General features: G+C 49.5%; 1 protein-coding gene across 2 annotated transcripts in view; it reads left to right on the top strand.

Annotated features, from left to right (window-relative positions):
- The window catches only part of LOC130034557 (plasminogen-like), a 43,618-nt gene that overhangs the window by 17,853 nt on the left and 5,808 nt on the right, over positions 1-19,957 (top strand). Inside the window, exons 4-12 of one of the 2 annotated variants that reach the window (XM_056126169.1) lie at positions 781-895; positions 1,773-1,912; positions 4,110-4,196; positions 5,558-5,660; positions 7,395-7,534; positions 7,869-7,925; positions 11,324-11,438; positions 11,691-11,830; positions 19,730-19,815. In XM_056126169.1, coding sequence (XP_055982144.1) covers positions 781-895; positions 1,773-1,912; positions 4,110-4,196; positions 5,558-5,660; positions 7,395-7,534; positions 7,869-7,925; positions 11,324-11,438; positions 11,691-11,830; positions 19,730-19,815 — 983 coding nt within the window. Of the gene's footprint in view, positions 1-780; positions 900-1,772; positions 1,913-4,109; positions 4,197-5,557; positions 5,661-7,394; positions 7,535-7,868; positions 7,926-11,323; positions 11,439-11,690; positions 11,831-19,729; positions 19,816-19,957 lie in introns of those variants that run through there. The other variant, XM_056126170.1, reaches the window with a different exon arrangement.

A 19,957-nucleotide genomic window follows, 5' to 3' on the forward strand; every position in this document is an offset into this window, starting at 1 on the left:
AGAAAAAAGAGAAAGAGGGAGGGAGAGAGAGAAAGAGGCGGAGAGAGAGAAGTCCCTGCCTTGAGGTAGGCTGTGTGTGTGGGGGGGGGCGGGGGTAGGGGAGGAGCTGGGTTGGGGGAGGAGGGAGGGAAACTGGGAACATTGGTGCTGGGAAATGTATACACTAGTGGAGGAATGGGTGTTGGAACACTGTATTACTGAAACTCAATCATGAGCAGCTTTTAAATGGGCTATCTCATGGGGGGAGTGGGGGTGGGAGGGATACTGGGATCTGTGGTGGTGGAAAATGGGCACTGGTGGAGGGATGGGTGTTTGATCATTGTATAATTGAAATCCAAGCACACAAATTTGTAAGCCTACAACTGTACCTCATGGTGTTTCACTAATAAAAATTTAAAAAAAAGAATTTTTGTTAAAAACAGTGAATGCGCGTGTGGTTCTTTGATGGAAGAAGCCAGTCTTGGTGTCCCTGTCCACCCTGGATTTAGTGTGGTCAAGGCTCCGGGCTTCCTCCCGCCGTTTCTCCTGACAGACCCTCTCAGGGGTGGGAGCGAGGCGGCAGAGATGGCTGAATGGCACGAGCATATACTTGCATTGTGGGAGCCTGGGCTTGGGCCCACAGAGCAGGGTGCCCGAGCACCACTGAGAGAGACCCCAGACCTCAGAGCAGGAATAGCTGCTAAGCACTGTTGGGTGTGGCCATCAAAATTGAAAATATTTTAATTTAAAAAAAAAGTACTGAAGAACATAACCAGGCCAGTGTGTTTCCCCCCCACCCAGTGTATCTTTCAGACTGCATGACCGGGAATGGAAGGACCTACAGGGGGACCAAGTCCACGACAAAGTCTGGTGTGACCTGCCAGAACTGGGGTGACAGCTCCCCCCACAGACCCAAGTAAGACTCCTCCTGCAACTCTGAGCTGTCCTGAGAACTGTGGCCCTGTGTACCAAACAGCAAACAGGGACACGCGGCATGCGGGGAACTTTCCTAGGGACAGTGAGAAGGGCTCCCCTATTCCTGGCACAAAAAACGGGCCCGAGTATACACATTTTTCCTTAACATGACACCCCCTAGTTCCCTCATGTTGTCAGAAAGGCAAGGTCTCACCTTGCCTTAAAGCTGACTTGTATTCCGTTATGTTACAGACCTCAGTTTCTTCATCCACTCATTTGTTATTTGGCACATGGGCTGTTTCCAGATCCCAACGACTGTCATTAGTGCTGCAATGATCAATGAGTAGGATGGATCTTTGCAAATTGAAGTTTTGTGTCTGGAAATAGATGCAGGGAGTGGAATTGCTAGTGGGTCTCATTTCTTCTCTACACACAACTCATCTCCAGAACCCATGATACGCTGACCTCCCACTCTACTCCAAGAGCACATCATTGAATCAGGCACATTTAACTTTACATGTCTAAGATGCAACCTGAGGTCAAACCTAGACAAGATTCCTTTGGCTTTGATTCCTTTTTGACTGACTTCCTGCCAGGGAGTTTAGTAGGACCTCATGAGCACTGGAGCAGAAAGGTTTCCGTGAAACCTTTTTCACAGACAAGACAAAAACCCCTGGGGTTTTGCAGAAAGATGTCAGATGCTAGAAGGTGCTGGAACAATTCAGAAATGCCTAGGCTTGGATCATGACATTCTGCTTGAAGCCCAGGTCTACTGGGAGATGTCCTTCCACCGCAGATGGGGGCATGGGGTGGTGGTGGTGGTCCTATTCTGTTGTGGAGAACATAGAGTCGAAGCAGCTCTCTTCCACCCTCCACAGCTATTCTCCTGACAAATATCCTTCTGCGGGCCTGGAGGAGAATTACTGCAGGAATCCAGACAACGATGATGAGGGACCCTGGTGTTACACTCTGGACCCGGATGTCAGATTTGAGTACTGCGACATTCCCCGGTGTGGAGGTCAGGAGCGGCTCTAGGAAGCCTTCCCCTCTCTGCCCTACATCCCCAAACCATTGCTGTAGAGTGATTTTCCAGGAAGCAGTTTTTCATAAAATGATTTTAATACAATATATTCCAGAGTTGAAAAACTTACTTCTGTAAATGAGAAGCATTTTATGTTGGATTGAAGTTTTTTTGTTTGTTTGGTTTTTTGTTTGGTTGGTTTTGTTTTTTGGATCACACCCACCGATGCTCAGGGTTCACTCCTGGCTCTGCACTCAGGAATTACTTTTGGCGGTGCTTGGGGGACCATATTGGATGCCGGGCTTTAGAACTCAGGAAGGCCACATGCAAGGCAAATGCCCTACCTACTGTACTATTGCTCCAGCCCTGATTGAAGGGTTTTATTTTCCTTATTTACATAGGTCAAAATCATATAGCAATCACATATTGCTCTTACTGATTTATTTTCTGAACATTCTATTTTGCATTTCTTAAAGTTTTGTTGGAGCAAGTAATATAGGTGCAGGCTGGATTGGGAGGGGAAATGGGGACATTTGTGGAGGGAAGGTCACACAAGTGATGTTGGAACACAAATTGCCTGAAACAACTCTAAACCAAACAATTTTGTAAATCATGGTGCTTTTAATAAAAATAAAATTAAAAAAAAACAAAACAAAAAGACTTACATAGGGCTGTTGCTCGTAGTAGCACCAAGTTAGACAAGCTTAAATCATGCATGTCTTTCTTCAGAAGGACGATACAAGTGCAGAGACACACAAGTGCAGAGACTGAGTTTTGACTTGGATTGCTTTTCTTCAGTTATCACTGAGATATGTGAAATTGCCCGACACCGTCTATCTCTGTCTGTGTGTTAATCTAGTCCACCTCATCATCCTCCAACTGCAAGTCCCCTTGCTTCGTTATCAGTTTTGTCACCTAAGAAAAGGTTGGCCATTGAATATTTTCTGTTCCCTTGTTTTGTTTCTTATGCCACATCCATGAGGGGGATCATCTGTTCTTGTTGATTTTGATGATTTGATGATTAACATAGTATACCTGAGTTGCAGCAAACTACAAGACTTTATTTTATTTTAAAATTTTCTTTTTTATTTAATGTTCCCAACCAGTGCCCAGGAGGTATGGAGACTCCACTTCAGTTTTTTTTTTCACATATAATGTACAAAATTATTGTTAATGCATTCCCAATATCTCTCAGTGACCATTCTCTTCTGCACCTACTTCCATAGATTCGTCACATTATATCAAAAACATGGATAAATACCTTGCTGACAAGGAATGTAAGAAGCAGTAACATCTAATGAATAGGCATTCTAAAAATTATTCATTAAAAGTGCATTTTTTTGGGTTTTCATTTTTTTAAAAATTTTTATTAGTGAAACACCATGAGGTACAGTTGTAGACTTACAAATTTTTGTTCAATCATTGTATAACTGAAACCCAAGCACAAAAATTTGTTAGTCCACTTGTGTTTTATGGCCAACTGGGTCATTAGTTCAAAGGAAGGGCCTGGGTCTGTGATGCTGTTCAGGCCGGTAGTATTGGGCACCTGGGCCACCCCAGTGATGCTGGGGGCATTCAGGGCCAGGGGCAAGAGATGGTCCTCACAGCTGCGTTCGCTCAGTGGGACTTCACAGAGTGTCCATCCCAATTCCCTCCTGTGCCTCCAGGGTGGTGTCTCCAGGTTTGATTGAAAGGCGCCCTTGCCCTGAGCTTGCCCTTCCCTTGGCTTATTGACCTGGAGGCACCTTCCAGGAAGTCTCCAGCATCACACTGGCAAGGACAAGCAACCACCCTTCCCCCGATCCACCTCCTGCTTAGGAGAGACTGAGTGATCTGGGCTAAGAGTCTCACCCCATTTTCTAGCAACCTCCCCATTTCATAGTTTCCAGTGACTCCTGCTCCTGCCATCGGGGGCCTGGGGAGACCAGATGTCTCCTTATCTCTTTCCTGCTATTACTTCAGCCAGAACTTAACTTCTGTAGCATTAATTGGTGTCAGAACCAGACTCACTATCCAACAGCCTTCCCAGAGGCCTGGGTGGGATTCCCAGGTGTAGTCCAGGATGGTCCATAACACGATGCCTACCCTGTGCCCACAATTCAGTGACAGAGGGTTGAGGGGTCCTGAAGTCTGTGCTCCTCCCCTCGACTGTGCCTGCACAATGACCTCTCTGCCCTTCTGCCACACCCTGCAGACTCAGACCTCCTGTCCTCCCGAGCTCACTCTTCACCCATGTGCAAGAAAGCTGATGGCAAATGCAGTTCCAGAAGGACCGAGAAAGGTAATCTGAAGCGCAAAGTAAGATCCGTAGCACTGCATGCATTCCAGAAGCTTCCCACGATGAAAGGTGGGATTGCATATTCTTACCATTGCCATCCATAATAAGGAAGAGAACAGAAAAAGGCCTAGTTGACGGATGTAGAATTGGGATAGCAATGTTCCCAAGAAGCCCTGCTGCAGAGTAGTTCTGCAAGAATTTGAAATGGAAATAAATGCACACAGCAGAAATCTAGATTAGAAACAGTTATTCTGCCCTTCCTCAGACATTTTCTCAAACATACCCATAGAATTGCCCTTAAAAGCATATCAAATATTTTGAGAAAAAAAAATCTGCCTGGGACTGATTTCTCAACCTACTCCTTCTGTGTCCACTTCAGTGATACCAGGGGCAGTAGTAGAGACAGAGCGGGCAGGGAGGAGGGAAAGACAAGGAAAAAGAGGAGGTGATTGTCTTCAAGATCACCTCCCCTGTCCCCCTGGGGCTGCTTCTTGGTCATTCATCCACAATTCGTCCCTGGGAGTTCTGGGGAACACACCTGAGCTGGGTACCCCTCTCTCCATTCTGCTGGTTAATCTCCAGGAAGCAATTTCGGTTGACAGAGGCAGTAGTATTTCTTATTCTCAATTAACATGAGTAACGCATAACATTTTCAGACACCGAAATGCTCGATGCCTGTGTTTGCTCATCCTCCCAGCCTTAAGCCAGGGGACAGTGGACAATCATTAGTGAAATCAAGACCAGTGACACCTCCCTCTGGTCACCCTCGCCCTCTAGACTCGCAGGTTGACTCTGTGCGCTGTTCACGCTGAGCTTCCCTCCGTGGCATCGGGGAGGGAGACCCACCCCTAGAAGCACGCTGAGTCCATCTCTTTTATTCTGCCATTGCGATCGGGGGTCTCTGTATTCAGAATCTGGGTTAGTGGCTGCCTTCTGCCTCAGCAGCCCCTGACTCCACTAGTGTGTGATCCCCAGAGGGACAGGCCCTGCCTCCTCCTTCCCTGCCTCCTCCCACTCCCAGCACCACGGGGAATCAGTGGGGGCTGCTTGTGTAGTCTTTGGACTAGGGGAGCTGGTGCCTGCCCATGCCCCCACCCCCTATTCCCTCAGGGTGGTCAGCACCAGGATTCCTCATGCTGCTGCTTCTTAAGAAGGAACAGATTGGGTCCGGGAGGCTCAAAGGGCCAAGTAGGAGCTAGCATGTGGGAGACCTGGGTTTGATCTCCAGAACTATGGGGCCCCAGAGCCCTTCAAGGGGTGAGTCGCGAGCACCCCTGAATCCTGTGGTACCCCAAACCAAAGACAGGTTTTTAATAAAGGTAAGGAATGTAATTGGGGGATGAACCCCCTTTTGTATATTTCAGAGTGCAAGACTGGGAATGGAAGTACCTACAGGGGGACTGTGTCCACGACGAAGTCTGGGCTGACCTGTCAGAACTGGAGTGACAGCTCTCCGCACAGACCCAAGTAAGACCCCACCCCCATCCCTCCCCCATCATGCAGCTCTGAGCCTTGATCCTGAGAGCCACCGTGCTGCTGAGCCGAGCAACAAAGGACACACAGCTCCCAGAGGCCCCTCCCACGGGCAGTGAGTGGGGCACCCTAGTCTGGCACAGAAGTAGGGTCAGTGGCTTTGGGTCTCGAGCCTCCACTTTTCTTAGAGACCTAGAATGGAGGCGGCAGCTTCACAGAGAACAAGATGACCTTGAACCCTAGGCAGAGTCTGAGATAGACCCTGAGGAGCATATTCAGGACCCTGAGTCTCAGGCCAACAGACGCCGGTGGAAGGCTCACCTCCCTTTGGAGAAGCAAAGAGTGAGCAAAGGATTGTCGCCTTGCAGTGACTCTTCCCAGCTCCCTGAGCGAGTTTGGGCACGAGGCCTATCATGACCCTCAGCAGGGGTGAGGGTCTCTCTCCGCACCCCATGCAGCAAAGAGCCTTGTCTCCCCTAGGAGATGAGAGGGCTAGTGTCCCACACACAGTGGGGTCAGGACGGAAGCCAAGGCTGCGGGCAGAAGGTCAGTGTTCCCAGAGAAGCTGGCAAGGGCAGAGGTGGGACTTTGACCCAGAACCAAAAACTGCCTCCTGACACTCCGAGTCTCAGGGATCTACTTTCCTATTAGAAAGTAGATTTTAAAAATTTAGGTGCTTTAAATTAGAGTACTCGTTATAAAAGAGTGGACATGTTGATATTTTAGGGGAACAGTATAATTCTCATTTTAACCTCAATTCTGTATCAGAGTCTGAGGGTTTGAGTTATTGGGGTTTGGATTATTGTTCTAAAGGTTTGGGCAGATTTCAATCCTTTGCTTTGATTCTTTATACCCCCATAGGAGAAGGGCCTTAGTCCTCCTTCCTCTGACTTATTTCATTTTACAGAGCACCTCTAGTCCCTCACTGTTGTAATAACAGGCAGGATTTCACCTATTCTTCAAGCTCAGTGAGGTTCAGTGTGTATCGAGATCGCAACTTCTTTATCCAACCACCTCATGCTGGACACTCAGGCTGCTTCCAAATCCTGGTGCTCCAAATATCATTATTTTGCGCCTTATTTTTCTAAGTTGGTGCTTCAGGTCTGGAAGAGGTTCCAAGGAGTGCAATTGCTAGTGGGTGGGCTTTTTCATTGCTACACAGCCAGTCGTATCTAGAACCAACAATAATTCAATCCCGGCCCCCTATATTTAGAAAGCACTGCAGTGGAATCAGGCAGATGTAGAATCAAGTGCTTGAGATGTGACATAGGCCACTGACACCAGCAATGCACCTCTGTTATGAAACCACGAGGCCACATTCAGGGGTGAGCCAGCAGCATCACTGCTACGTGCTGGTGTCATTGGGTTCCAATCAAGCTCAGGCAAGAGTTCTTTTGATTTGCGTAGCTGAGCCTCTGCCTCTGGCTCTTAACACGTGGGTGAGCACCTATTGTAGGGATTTTATCTGGAGAACATGAATGCTAGAGCAGAAAGATTTGAGTGAATGTCCTGTATGTGGCTCACACAGTTATGCTGGGAAACTGGATGGTAGGACTTGGCCGGGGTGTTGTAATGGGGTCCCAGACACCAGGAATCAGCAGACGCTGGAGGCCAGCGGTTCTCCTGTGCGTGTGAAGCCCTCAGACTCCTTTGGATGCCCTTACACCAGAGATGGGGGCTCCTATTCTCTCCCGTGTAGAACTAAGAGTTCCCCTTCTACTCTCACAGATATTCACCCAGAAATTATCCTTCTGCTGGTCTGGAGGAGAATTACTGCAGGAATCCAGACAACGACGACGAGGGACCCTGGTGTTACACTCTGGACCCGGATGTCAGATTTGACTACTGCGACATTCCCCAGTGTGAAGGTCAGGAGCAGCTCTAGAAAGCCTCCCATTTTTGTCTGGCACCCTTAAAACTATTGGCTGTAAATCAGTTTGTCCAAAGCATGCAGTAGAGTTATTTGATATACAGCATTGCTGTGAAGTAAAGTGATATATCATCTAGCAATTTGCAATATAGTGACTTGGTGGAAAATAATTTACCATGAAAGGACTTGCTGGATAGAGATTTTCTATAAAGTGGTTTTCTGTAAGGCTTTGTTAGTTATTAGTTCCTGGTTTCTAAGCGCTTGGTCACAGGATCTGAGCAATTCCTGTGATCCTGCATGAAAAAAAATTTCTCTTGTGTTCCTTGTCTCAGTGCTCCCGACTGAACAAATATTTGTACAACATCTAGCACCCAGCGTGGGGCCCAAAGGTAAGGACCGGTATGCTTTGTATATAATGTACTTGAGCGATAGCACAGCGGGTAGGGCGTTCGCCTTACAAGCGGCCAACATGGCCGACCCGAGTTCGATTCCTCCGCCCCTCTCGGAGAGCCCGGCAAGCTACTGAGAGTATTCGATATGCCAAACACAGTAACAACAAAGTCTCCAATGGAGACGTTACTGGGCCCGCTCGAGCAAATCGATGATCAACGGGAGGGCTTTTACCTTTTACCTTAATTTACTTCCAGTTTCATCCAAAATGCAGCAAACTGCAAGACATCATCCTTGCTGCCTCGCATTCCATTGTGCATATGCACCACAGTTTCGTGGTCCATTCATCTGTCACTGGACCTTTGTTTCCAGGTTGCAGCTATGTTACTAAGCACTGCAGTAGACAGAGGTGTGCAGAAGCCTTCAGGAATTAATGTTTCTGCTGAAACAGCTTTTAAAAATCCACATGTACTATTTTAATGCCCCAGACAGTCTAATATTGTACTCTAATACTCAATACCTTTTTGTTTTGTTTTTATTTTTTGGTGACACTCAACTGTGCTCAGAGCTTACTCCTAGCTATACTCAACAATCACTTTTGTAGATGTCAGGGATGAAACCTGGCTTGGCCGTGTGCAAAACAAGTGCCCTACCTGCTGTACGACTTCTCCAGCGCTCAGTTCTTAGCTACATCACTAAGTACTGTAATGAACACAGGTGTGCAGATATTTTCCTGAATGAATGCTTTTACTGAACCAGCATTTAAAGTCCTCGCTTATTATTTTAATGGCCCAGACAACTTCATAGCCTACTTTTGTTGTTGGTGGTGGTTTCTTTGTTTTGAGGCCATACCAGAAGTCCTCAGAACTTGATCCTGACTCTGCTCAGGGATCAGTCCTGCTGGGCTTGGGGGACCATATGGTATGTCTTAGATAGAGCCCAGGTTGGATGCATGCATGGCGAGTGCCTATTCACTGCACCATCGCTCTGGCCCCATAATAGTCTACTTTTAAAGTCAGTGCTGAAAAACTAACATGTCCTATTGAAAACATTTAAGTCCATGTTTTCTGCTACATTATAGGCACACAGGAGAGAGGGTCAGCAATGCGGGTGTTGGACACCAGTGTGGATCTTCTGTGCAGTTGCCGCTGAGCTCACCCAATACTTCATCAGCGTCAACTGTGGGGACCCTTTATTGTGGCCAGTCTTATGAGATTATTTGTCCCGATCAGTGACAGGAAAGAATTTGTTTTGGGGGGTGGGACTTCAAAGTGGAACTCAGTGGGCCCCGGGCTTCCCCTGACAATTCTTAGCTCTTGAGGGGAGTGATCTGGCTCTAGGACTGGAGGATATGCAGCTTTGGGCCCTGTGATGCCCATGGCCCATGTGGTGCTCCAGACGGAATCAACTTTCTATCGTCTCTCCATTTCCCAGGGTCCCATTTTGGCCCCGTTGCTGGTTGGGCACCTGCTATACAAAGGCTAGCAGGCGCCAGAAAAGCTCCAAGAAAGGCTTGGTCTGTGCACTAGTGTGGTCCCGGGGCTGCCCCAGCCTGTGGCCCAGGACACTGCCGCAAAGCTTGGTCAGGACTGACCCTGAGGAGTGCACGGACACTGCAAGCTTGTGCTTTTCACGGCTTAAAAGAGTGACTGGGACAAGGAGCCACCCGATCGCTCCCCTGAAGAGCTAAGAGTTGTCAGGGGGAGCCCAGGGCCCACTGAGTTCTCTTTGGAGTCCCACCCTCCAAAACAAATTCTTTCCTGTCACTGATCGGGACAAATAATCTCACAAGACTGCCACAATAAAGGGTCCCCACAGTTGACGCTGATGAAGTATTGGGTGAGCTCAGCGGCAACTGCACAGAAGATCCACACTGGTGTCCAACACCCACATTGCTGACCCTCTCTCCTGTGTGCCTATAATGTAGCAGAAAACATGGACTTAAACTTTTTCAATAGGACATGTTAGTTTTTCAGCACTGACTTTAAAAGTAGACTATTAAGGGGCCAGAGCGATGGTGCAGTGAATAGGGCACTTGCCGTGCCTGCAGCCAACCTGGGTCTGCATCCCTCAGTCTGCCTGGGGTTTGTAAACTACTTCCCCTGCACCCCACCCCCTGCCCCAGCCAGGTGTCTGCTGATGGGACTGAAGTGCTCCCTCTTCTGGTGACTTTGTGCTTCCCTTTACTTCATGACCTGTTGTCTGTCATCTCCAGGGCTGGCAGCCCACCTGCCATTCCTTCAGAATTGCTGCAGGGGTCTGAGGTGCAGTCCCCAGGCTGGCCCTGGAGTCCGTCTTCTTGAATGGGCTAACCCTGATACCAGTAATCTCCCCAAATTGTAGGTGCTGAAGCTTCCCATGCCTCCTTCTGGGAGAGGCTGGGGAGGGTTGAGTCTCCTCTCTGCCTGTTCTGTGCCCTCGTCTTGCTAGCCCCATGCTGCACACAGCAGCTTGGCAGCGACGCACGTCCTGGCTGGGGCTGGGGCTGGTGCCCCCAGAGCTACCTCTCTTTAGCACTTTCTATGTTTTCCCTTTTTGTTTTTGTCTGGGGTCTATCCCTGGTGGTGCTCAGGGCTTAATCCTGCCTCTGACTGAGGACTCATTCGTGATGGATCTATACGGGTGTGGGGATCGAGCCCAGGTCGGCTGCTTATGGCACAGGAGCCTTTCCCTTATCCCATGGCTTTGGTGTCTCTTTCTGACAAGATCTGAAGCAGGAGGTGGATGCTGCGGTAGGGCCAGGTCTGCTATCCAGCATCCCTTCTGGAGGGATGTGTTGGATTTCCAGGTGGGATCTGGAGGAGACTCTGGGTCTGTGTCTGAGCTCATGACCTAATCACAGAGGAATGTGAGGTATAGAAGTTAGTGTTAGACTTTTAATGCTTCTGCAAAGCACCCTTCTATCCACACCTGACAGACTCGGCTCTCCCGTTTCATCTTTCTCTCCTGATGCTCGTGTGAAATTTCTCATAAAAGAACAGAGTGAGGGTAAAGGGCAGGGCAGCAGGGAGACAGTGCAGTGGGTGAAGCACAGCCTCAGATGCAAGCTGCTGTCCCATCAGCCTCAGAGTACCAGTTGAAGCAAACACTGAGCAAAGATTTGGGAAAGTGCCCCAAGCACTGCTGGGCTGTGTCCTCTCAAAACCAAACAAACAGCAAAAAATTGAAGTTAGAAAGAAAGAATGGGGGCCAGAAGCATAGTACAGGGGTTAAGACAGTTCGCTTGCATTCGGATGACCTGGGCTCATTCCCTAGCACTGCCCGGTATTCCTAGAATACCCCGAGGCCTGCCGGAAGTGATCCCTGATCACAGAACTAGGAATATGCTCTGAGCAGCCCCAAACATGGCCTCCAGACCAAAAAATAAACACGTAACCGGGAAATGAACCCCCTTCAGCAGATCTCTCAGGATGCATGACTGGGAACGGAAGGATGTACAGGGGGACCATGTCCATGACAAAGTCTGGCCTGACCTGTCAGAAGTGGGGTGACCGCTTCCCGCACAGACCCAGGTAAGACCCCCCCCCTCCTGCAGCTCTGAGCCCCCCATCCCTACAGCCACCATCCTGCTGGGCCGGGCAGCAAAGGGCACATGGCTCCCAGGGATTCCTTCCGGGGGCAGTGAGGAGGGCACCCTAGTCCTGGCATAGGAGCAGAGTCAGACTTTCCTGGGAGCTCCAGAATGAAGGCTGAAGCATCATGGGGACCGAGATGACCTGTCTGGACAACGTAGAGGTGAAACACCTGTCTTCCACCCCCCACAGATATTCTCCTGACAAATATCCTTCTGAGGGCCTGGAGGAGAATTACTGCAGGAATCCAGACAACGATGATGAGGGACCCTGGTGTTACACTCTGGACCCGGATGTCAGATTTGACTACTGCGACATTCCCCAGTGTGAAGGTCAGGAGCAGCTCTGGAAACCTCCCTACGCCCCACCCCCACCTCCCGAGTTCAAGCCTGGCATCTCTGAAGCAATTTGCCTAAGTGATTTGCTGTGAAGCATTTGTTGAAATGTGATTTGTTGTCTCCCAATTTGCTGCCTAGTGACTTGCCAAAAAGCAATTTGCCGGAAAGTGATTTCCCACTGAGCTCTCGTTAGTGACCAGTGAGTGTCACTTGAACACACCTGGACAAACTTGGTCAAATCTAAGTACTTCCTGGAAAGGACCAGATGAGTGCAGCGATCCACTATTGATCTGGATTATTTTGTTTTGATATCACCTTCACATACCAGTAGAACCATAATTTCAGATATAAAATCCAGATGTAAGTCTAGAAAATCTCCACATTCGGAGGTCCTTAAAACTCTTACACTGTATTAAGAAGATATGCAATTTTGAGTCTGCAATGGAGACATAGATCAGTGAGATTAACCATATACTTCCAATAACATAGACTGTGTGATGTGATTGAAGCTTAGCAATGAAGCAGCTTTGCCTGTCTATCTGTCTGTCTCTATTTCATAGTTTAAATAACATTCAGTAACTTTAAGTAACATAATGGAGTTAGTGTTCATGGTTTTTCATGAAATTATTGCACTGCACAGTAATGTACCCAAATGATATACCATTTTAGTTGGCTATTTCTAGTCCACCCTAGAAAGAGGTAAGTACCCTTCCCTCCTTCTCCCATTTGGTACTCTGAATTTTGCAATCCAATGCCAATATTTGTCAGTTTTTGGTTTGTTTGGGGGCCACACCCCGTGATGCACAGGGCTTATTGTTGGCCCTGCACTCAGGGATCACTCCTGGTGGGACTCAGGGAACTATATTGGGTGTTGGGGATTGAACCCAGGGTGGCCACGTGCAAGGCAAATACCCAAGCTGCTGTACTATCACTCTGATCCTGATTTGTAATTTTTCTATGATGACTATTGGCTTGTTTTGTTTATTTCTCTGTGTGTGTCACACATGAGTAAAATTATCTGGCATTTGTCCTTCTTTTTTGACTGATTTTGCCTAACTAGATACTATCAAAGTACCATTTACGGGGCAAGATTTTATCTTTCCTTATTGTTGCATAGTAGAGTCCATTGAGTCTATATGCTAGAAGTTCGTCATTCATCTGTGCATCACTGGACACTGGAGTTGTTTCCAATTCCAGCGATGGCACTAAGAACTCCAGTGAACATAGATGCAGAAGTCTTTTTGCATTAATGTTTGCTGAACCCCATTTAAATTCACATTTTGTTATTTTAATGATCCAGTCCATGTAATAGGGTAACTTAAGAGTTAATGCTAAAAAATTTAAATGCCTATAGAAAATATTTTATTGATTTGCTCTTTTCTGTGACACATTGCTTGGTGCAAAAGAACAGGGTGAGGAGAATTTGTGCAGTGTGGGTGCTCTGTGATGCAGGAATGCTCAGATCACCCATTCTTTATCTGTGTCAACTCTGGAATCCTTTCTTTATAGTCAATCCCCTGAAGACATTTGGTCTCTTAGGTGACAAAAAAGCATCATTTCTATTTTGGGAGAGCATCTCAAGTGGTGCTCAGGTGTATAAGAGTCTCTCCTGGAAATTCTCAGCCAAGGGCTGGTTAGTGTTATGGCTGGGGTACATGGTCTATTCACACCTCTAGGGTGCCCAGTGAGCACCAACAGCACCCAGTGACACTTGGGGCACCCTTTGTTGCTGGGAGTGGGGCCATTATTTCTATTATTTCACCCATCCTCAAGTCTCTTGTGCCTTGGATTTCTGCAAACATTGGAGCAGCAATTCCCATGGCCTCAGAGAGCGAGGAGAAGAGGCTAACAGACATGAGAAACGTGTCTGGTCCGAGGCTCACTCTGTGCATGAGCACGATCCTGGAGTTGCCCTGACCCACGGCCTGGCAGGGGGCAATGTTGCAGAACAGCCAGGCCCAGAGAAGTCCACTTAGAACTCTCTGTGGGAGCCTACTCTGATCCTGCCATGTCCAGCTGCGGCAGTGAAATCAGACTGTCTGGGGGACAGTCGGAGTAACACCCAGGAAGGATAGTTCCTGGGGCCCACGCCTGTGCTGGGAACGGTGGGAAGTGGGTTAGAAAGGTGGCAGATGCTTGTGGCCCATCAGCAGGCCTATGGTCTGGCCTGGGCTACCCCTGCCAGTAGGTGGGACTGAATGTGGCCCCCGTTCCTGCCCCCGAGCTCTGCCCAACACTTTACAAGAGGCATCCTTGTCCAGAGCTTGCTGGAAAAACCCAGACTCGCCTTGACTTCCCTCCCTCCCTCCCTCCCTTCCTTCCTTCCTTCCTTCCTTCCTTCCTTCCTTCCTTCCTTCCTCCCTCCCTCCCACCCTTCCTTCCTTCCTTCCTTCCTTCCTTCCTTCCTTCCTTCCTCCCACCCTTCCTTCCTCCCTCCCTCCCTTCCTTCCTTCCTTCCTTCCTTCCTTCCTTCCTTCCTTCCTTCCTTCCTTCCTCCCACCCTTCCTCCCTCCCTCCCTCCTTCCCGCCCTCCTTCCTCCTTCCTTCCTTCCTCCCTCCATCTCACCCTTCCTTCCTGACTCCCTCCCTATCTCCCTTTCTTCCTCCCTTCCTCCCTGCCTCCCTGCCTTCCTCCCCCTTCCTTCCTTCCTTCCTTCCTTCCTTCCTTCCTTCCTTCCTCCCACCCTTCCTTACTTCCTCCCTCCCTCCCACCCTTCCTTCCTTCCTTCCTTCCTCCCACCCTTCCTTCCTCCCTCCCTCCCTTCCTTCCTTCCTTCCTTCCTTCCTTCCTTCCTTCCTTCCTTTATTCCTCCCACCCTTCCTTCCTTCCTCCCTCCCTCCCTTCCTTCCTTCCTCCCTCCCTCCCTTCCTTCCTTCCTTCCTTCCTTCCTTCCTTCCTTCCTTTCTTCCTCCCACCCTTCCTTCCTTCCTCCCTCCCTCCCACCCTTCCTTCCTCCCTCCCTCCCTTCCTTCCTTCCTTCCTTCCTCCCTCCCTCCCTCCCTCCCTTCCTTCCTTCCTTCCTTCCTTCCTTCCTTCCTTCCTTCCTTCCACCCTTCCTTCCTCCCTCCCTCCCTCCCTTCCTTCCTTCCTTCCTTCCTTCCTCCCTCCCACCCTTCCTTCCTTCCTTCCTTCCTCCCACCCTTCCTCCCTCCCTCCCTCCTTCCTGCCCTCCTTCCTCCTTCCTTCCTTCCTCCCTCCATCTCACCCTTCCTTCCTGACTCCCTCCCTATCTCCCTTTCTTCCTCCCTTCCTCCCTGCCTCCCTGCCTTCCTCCCCCTTCCTTCCTTCCTTCCTTCCTTCCTCCCTCCAACCCTTCCTTCCTTCCTTCCTTCCTTCCTTCCTTCCTTCCTTCCTTCCTTCCTTCCTCCCACCCTCCCTCCCTCCCTCCCTTCCTCCCTCCCTCCCGCCCTCCTTCCTCCTTCCTTCCTTCCTTCCTTCCTTCCTTCCTTCCTTCCTTCCTTCCTTCCTTCCTCCCTGCCTCCCTGCCTTCCTCCCCCTCCCTCCCTCCCTCTCACCCTTCCTTCCTTCCTTCCTTCCTTCCTTCCTTCCTTCCTTCCTACCTCCCTCCCTCCCTCCCTCTCACCCTTCCTTCCTTCCTACCTCCCTCCCTCCCTCCCTCTCACCCTTCCTTCCTTCCTTCCTTCCTTCCTCCCTCCCTCCCTCCCTCCCTCCCTCCCTCCCTTCCTTCCTTCCTCCTTCCTCCCTCCCTCCCTCCCTCCTTCCCTCCCTCCCTCCCTTCCTCCCTCCCTCCCTCCCTCCCTCCCTCCCTCCCTCCCTCCCTCCCTTCCTTCCTTCCTCCTTCCTTCCTTCCTCCCTCCCTCCCTCCCTCCCTCCCTTCCTTCCTTCCTTCCTTCCTTCCTTCCTTCCTTCCTTCCTCCCTCCACCTCACCCTTCCTTCCTGACTCCCTCCCTATCTCCCTTTCTTCCTCCCTTCCTCCCTTCCTCCCTGCCTCCCTGCCTTCCTCCTCCTTCCTTCCTTCCTTCCCTCCCTCCCTCCTTCCTTCCTTCCTTCCTTCCTTCCTTCCTCCCTCCCTCCCTCCCTCCCTTCCTTCCTTCTTTCCTTCCTCCTTCCTTCCTTCCTTCCTTCCTTCCTTCCTCCCTCCCTCCCTCCCTCCCTTCCCTCCCTCCCTCCCTCCCTCCCTCCCTCCCTTCCTTCCTTCCTTCCTTCCATTCTTCCATTCTGCTTTTCTTCCTCCCTTCCTTCCTTCTTTCCTTAGAGAGTACGAGGTATCTGGGGTGTATAGCAATATTCTGTACTTTGTAACAGCCTTAGTGTTTTGGCTGGAGTACATGGTCTGTTCACCATATTCCAGCAATCTCCTGGGAGCTGAGGCAATGGCGGGGAGGGTTTGAGTCCACCTGTTCCACAGTCCTCCCTCCACCAAAGTGGCCCAATAGTGTATACAGAAGGTGTTGATCAGAACTAAACTCCACAATGATACCTAGGCAGAAGCTTCATCTCCTGATAGTGGGCTCAGAGATGGACCCTCTTGATCTCTTTCCTGCTGCTTTTTTGAGCAGGAGAGGATTGGGTGGGATTAATAGTGCTGGACCCAGAACCAATACCCAACAATCCTCTGAGAGGGCTGGGTGGGATCCCAGACTCTAAGTCTGTCCTGTGTCTACAGACTTAGTCACAGAGGGTAGTGGCCTCCAGAAATCTGTGCAAGAATCCCCTCCCCCCTTAAAAATGTCGTCACTGTGAAATTACAGTAACTCATGCTTGAGTTTCAGGCATAAAATATTTCAACAACGCTCCCTTCACCAGTGTCCAATTCCCTCCACTCTACTTCCCTTCACCCCACCCCCAACCGACATTGCCTCCCACCTACCAGTCTGCTTCTATGAAATGTGCTTTTCCTTTTTTCTTTTTATAAGGTCTTGCACGGTGGTTTACAGTACTGTTGTTAGTGGGGCTTTATACTAACACTTAACTACTTTATAGCATCGCCTCCTCCTCCTGGTTGAATACTTCCCTCCGTCAAGCTGTTGCCTCTCCCTGTCTTACCCCAAAACTCTCTCAAACGACTTGTTTCCTGCTGAAGGCCAGTTCTAATGATCTTTGTCTCCACTGCCTCTGGGTATTTGTTGTTCCACCATTATGTTTCTTGATATCCTTCACACTAGAGAGAAAATTTTGTCGTTCTCTCTCCTTCTGACTAAGAGCAAGATACTTACTCTCCCAGTCCCTCCATGTAGCCGTGCGTTGCATGACTTTATCTTTCCTTATGGCCAAATAATATTCTGTTGTGCATATGCACCATAGTTTCTTTATCCAGTCATCTGCTCTTGGACACTTGGATTCTCTCCAGATTTTGTCTTTTGTGGATGGAGTTGCAAGGAACATAAGGTGGCAAATGTCTTTTCTCCATTTGGTTTTTGGGCTCTTGGGGTATATTACAAAAAAGTGGAGTTCCTGGGTTGTATGGAAACTCAATTCCTAGATTTCTTAGGAATGTCCATATTGTTTTCCAGAAGGGCTGGACTAATCGGCATTCCCACCAGCATTGAATGAGAGTCCCTTTCTCCCCGCATCCAAGCCAGCACTGGTTGTTCTTTTTGATGAGTGCCAGTCTCTATGGGGTGAGATGATATCTCATTGTTGTTTTGATTAGCATCTCCCTGACGATCAGTGATGTAGAGCATTTTTTTAAATTTATTTATTGAGTCACTGTGGGAAAGGTTACAAAGCTTTCAGGTTTAGGTCTCAGTCATGCAAATATCAAACACATTTCCCTTTACCAATACTTATTTTTTACCATGAAGAACCCCAATAAAACCACACCCCCCCACCCCTCCCAGTCCCTGTGAGGTAGATGAATTCTAGTTAACACTCTATCTGCTTTGATTAGATTCATTGTTTCAATAAAAGATTCACCACTATTATTTAGAGTTTACCCCCCTCCCCCCCCAAATCAGACATGCTGAAAAAGCATTGTGAAGTGATTTGCTTTCTACAGCTGGGTTCAAGAATTAAATGTTGGTTTTGGATTTCTGCTATTTTACCTATTGACCCTGGAAGTATTTCTACTGAAAGTCGGATAGTTAAGAAATTGGTTTCTGTGTTCTGGAGTCGTGGCCGTGCTGGAGAGCCGCTCGTGGGGGACAACTGGTGGCCTCAGTTGGGTCTTGAAGGGCGGACCGAAACGCCCCCCTTCCCATGAGGTTTTAGTCGCCCCCACACCCCTGACTCATACCTGCCGTCCACAAGGCTCCCATGCGGCCGCCATCTTTCTTTCCAGAGAGGAGAGGGCGAATGGAGCAAGACCCTTTCCCCTCCGGAAGACTTGATGGCCTGGATTAACGCATAGTCCATTCACTTTTCTGCTCCAAGCTGCCGGGTTCTGCATTAAGTCCTTGTGCTTCTGGGGCTGTGGTTGTGCTGGAAAGCCGCTCGCGGGGGGAGGGGGGGGGCAACTGGTGACCTCAGTAGGGCGTGAAGGACGGACCGGAACGTCCCCCTTCCCATGAGGTTTTAGTCGCCCCCACACCCCTGGCTCATACCTGCTGTCCGCAAGGCTCCCATGTGGCCGCCATCTTTCTTTCCAGAGGGAGGAGGGCGGAAGGGAGCAACACCCTTTCTCCTCCGGCAGACTTGATGGCCTGGATTAACGCATAGTCCGTTCACTTCTCTGCTCCAAGCTGCTGGGTTCTGCATTAAGTCCTTGTGCTTCTGGGGCTGTGGCCATGCTGGAGAGCCGCTCGCGGGGGGAACTGGTGACCTCGGTAGGGCATGAAGGACGGACTGGAACGCCCCCTTCCCATGAGGTTTTAGTCGCCCCCATACCCCCGGCTCATACCTGCTGTCCGCAAAGCTCCCATGTGGCCGCCATCTTTCTTTCCAGAGAGGAGAGGGCGAATGGGACAACACCCTTTCCCCTCTGGGCAGACATGATGGCCTGGATTATCGCATAGTCCATTCACTTTTCTGCTCCAAGCTGCTGGGTTCTGCATTAAGTCCTTGTGCTTCTGGGGCTGTGGCCGTGCTGGGGAGCCGCTAGTGGGGGGCAACTGGTGACCTCGGTAGGGCATGAAGGATGGACTGGAACGCCCCCTTCCCATGAGGTTTTAGTCGCCCCCACACCCCCAGCTCATACCTGCTGTCCACAAGGCTCCCATGCGGCTGCCATCTTTCTTTCCAGAGAAGAGAGGGCGAATGGGGCAACACCCTTTCCCCTCCGGGCAGACATAATGGCCTGGATTAACGCATAGTCCGTTCACTTTTCTGCTCCAAGCTGCTGGGTTCTGCATTAAGTCCTTGTGTTTCTGGGGCTGTGGCCATGCTCCAAACTTAACTCTGATTTTCAGGGAGAAAGGTTGGGTGGTTTACTTCCCATCGATCACTTTGTATATAGAGAGATGTCGCGCGGCCGCATATGCGGCCGCGCGGTTTTGAGAAAACGTCCTAGTTCCCGCATACTCGAGCTGTGCTTGTAGAGGCTTCTGGTCACCGGGGTTCCATCTGGGGGAGGCGGGATGCGGTACCTACCGCATCTGGGACTTGCCGGTGATCTCGGCTCTTTTTGGAACCTGTTTTTTTTTTTTCCTCCGGGATCTGTGGTTCCCGCCCTCCATGTGGTCCTTCTCTTAGGCTGTATCTAGAGCATTTTTTAATGTATCTTTTGGCCATCTGTATTTCTTTTTTGAAGAAGTTTCTGTTCATCTCTTTTCCCCATTTTTTGAGGCGGGAGGTTGGAGGTCTTTCCTTGTCAAGTTCTACCAGTGTCTTATATAGCTTTGATATTAAGCCCTTATCAGCTTATTATTGGGTGAATAATCTCTCCCCTTCCCTGGGGGCTGTCTTTGTATCCTGTCACTGGTTCCTTGGAGGTGTGAGTCCCCTTCTGTGCCTGTGCAGCGCCTCTCTCTCTGCCTCTCTCCATACTCTACAGACGCAGACCTCCTGACCCCCCCACCTCTTCGGATGACCACGTGCAGTGAAGCTGATGGAGAATGCATTGTCAAAAAGGACAAAAAAGGTAACCTGATGAGCAACACCTGCAGAATCACACATATTCCACGAGCTTGCAGGAAGAAAGGGGACAAGAAACCTACCTTTTGGGAAAAAACCATTAAAAAATAATTAAAAAGTAAAGCAGAAAAAGGTCAATTTTCAATGA

The sequence above is a fragment of the Sorex fumeus genome, unplaced genomic scaffold, assembly GCF_029834395.1.
Source record: "Sorex fumeus unplaced genomic scaffold, SorFum_2.1 ptg000061l, whole genome shotgun sequence".
NCBI lineage: Eukaryota > Metazoa > Chordata > Mammalia > Eulipotyphla > Soricidae > Sorex > Sorex fumeus.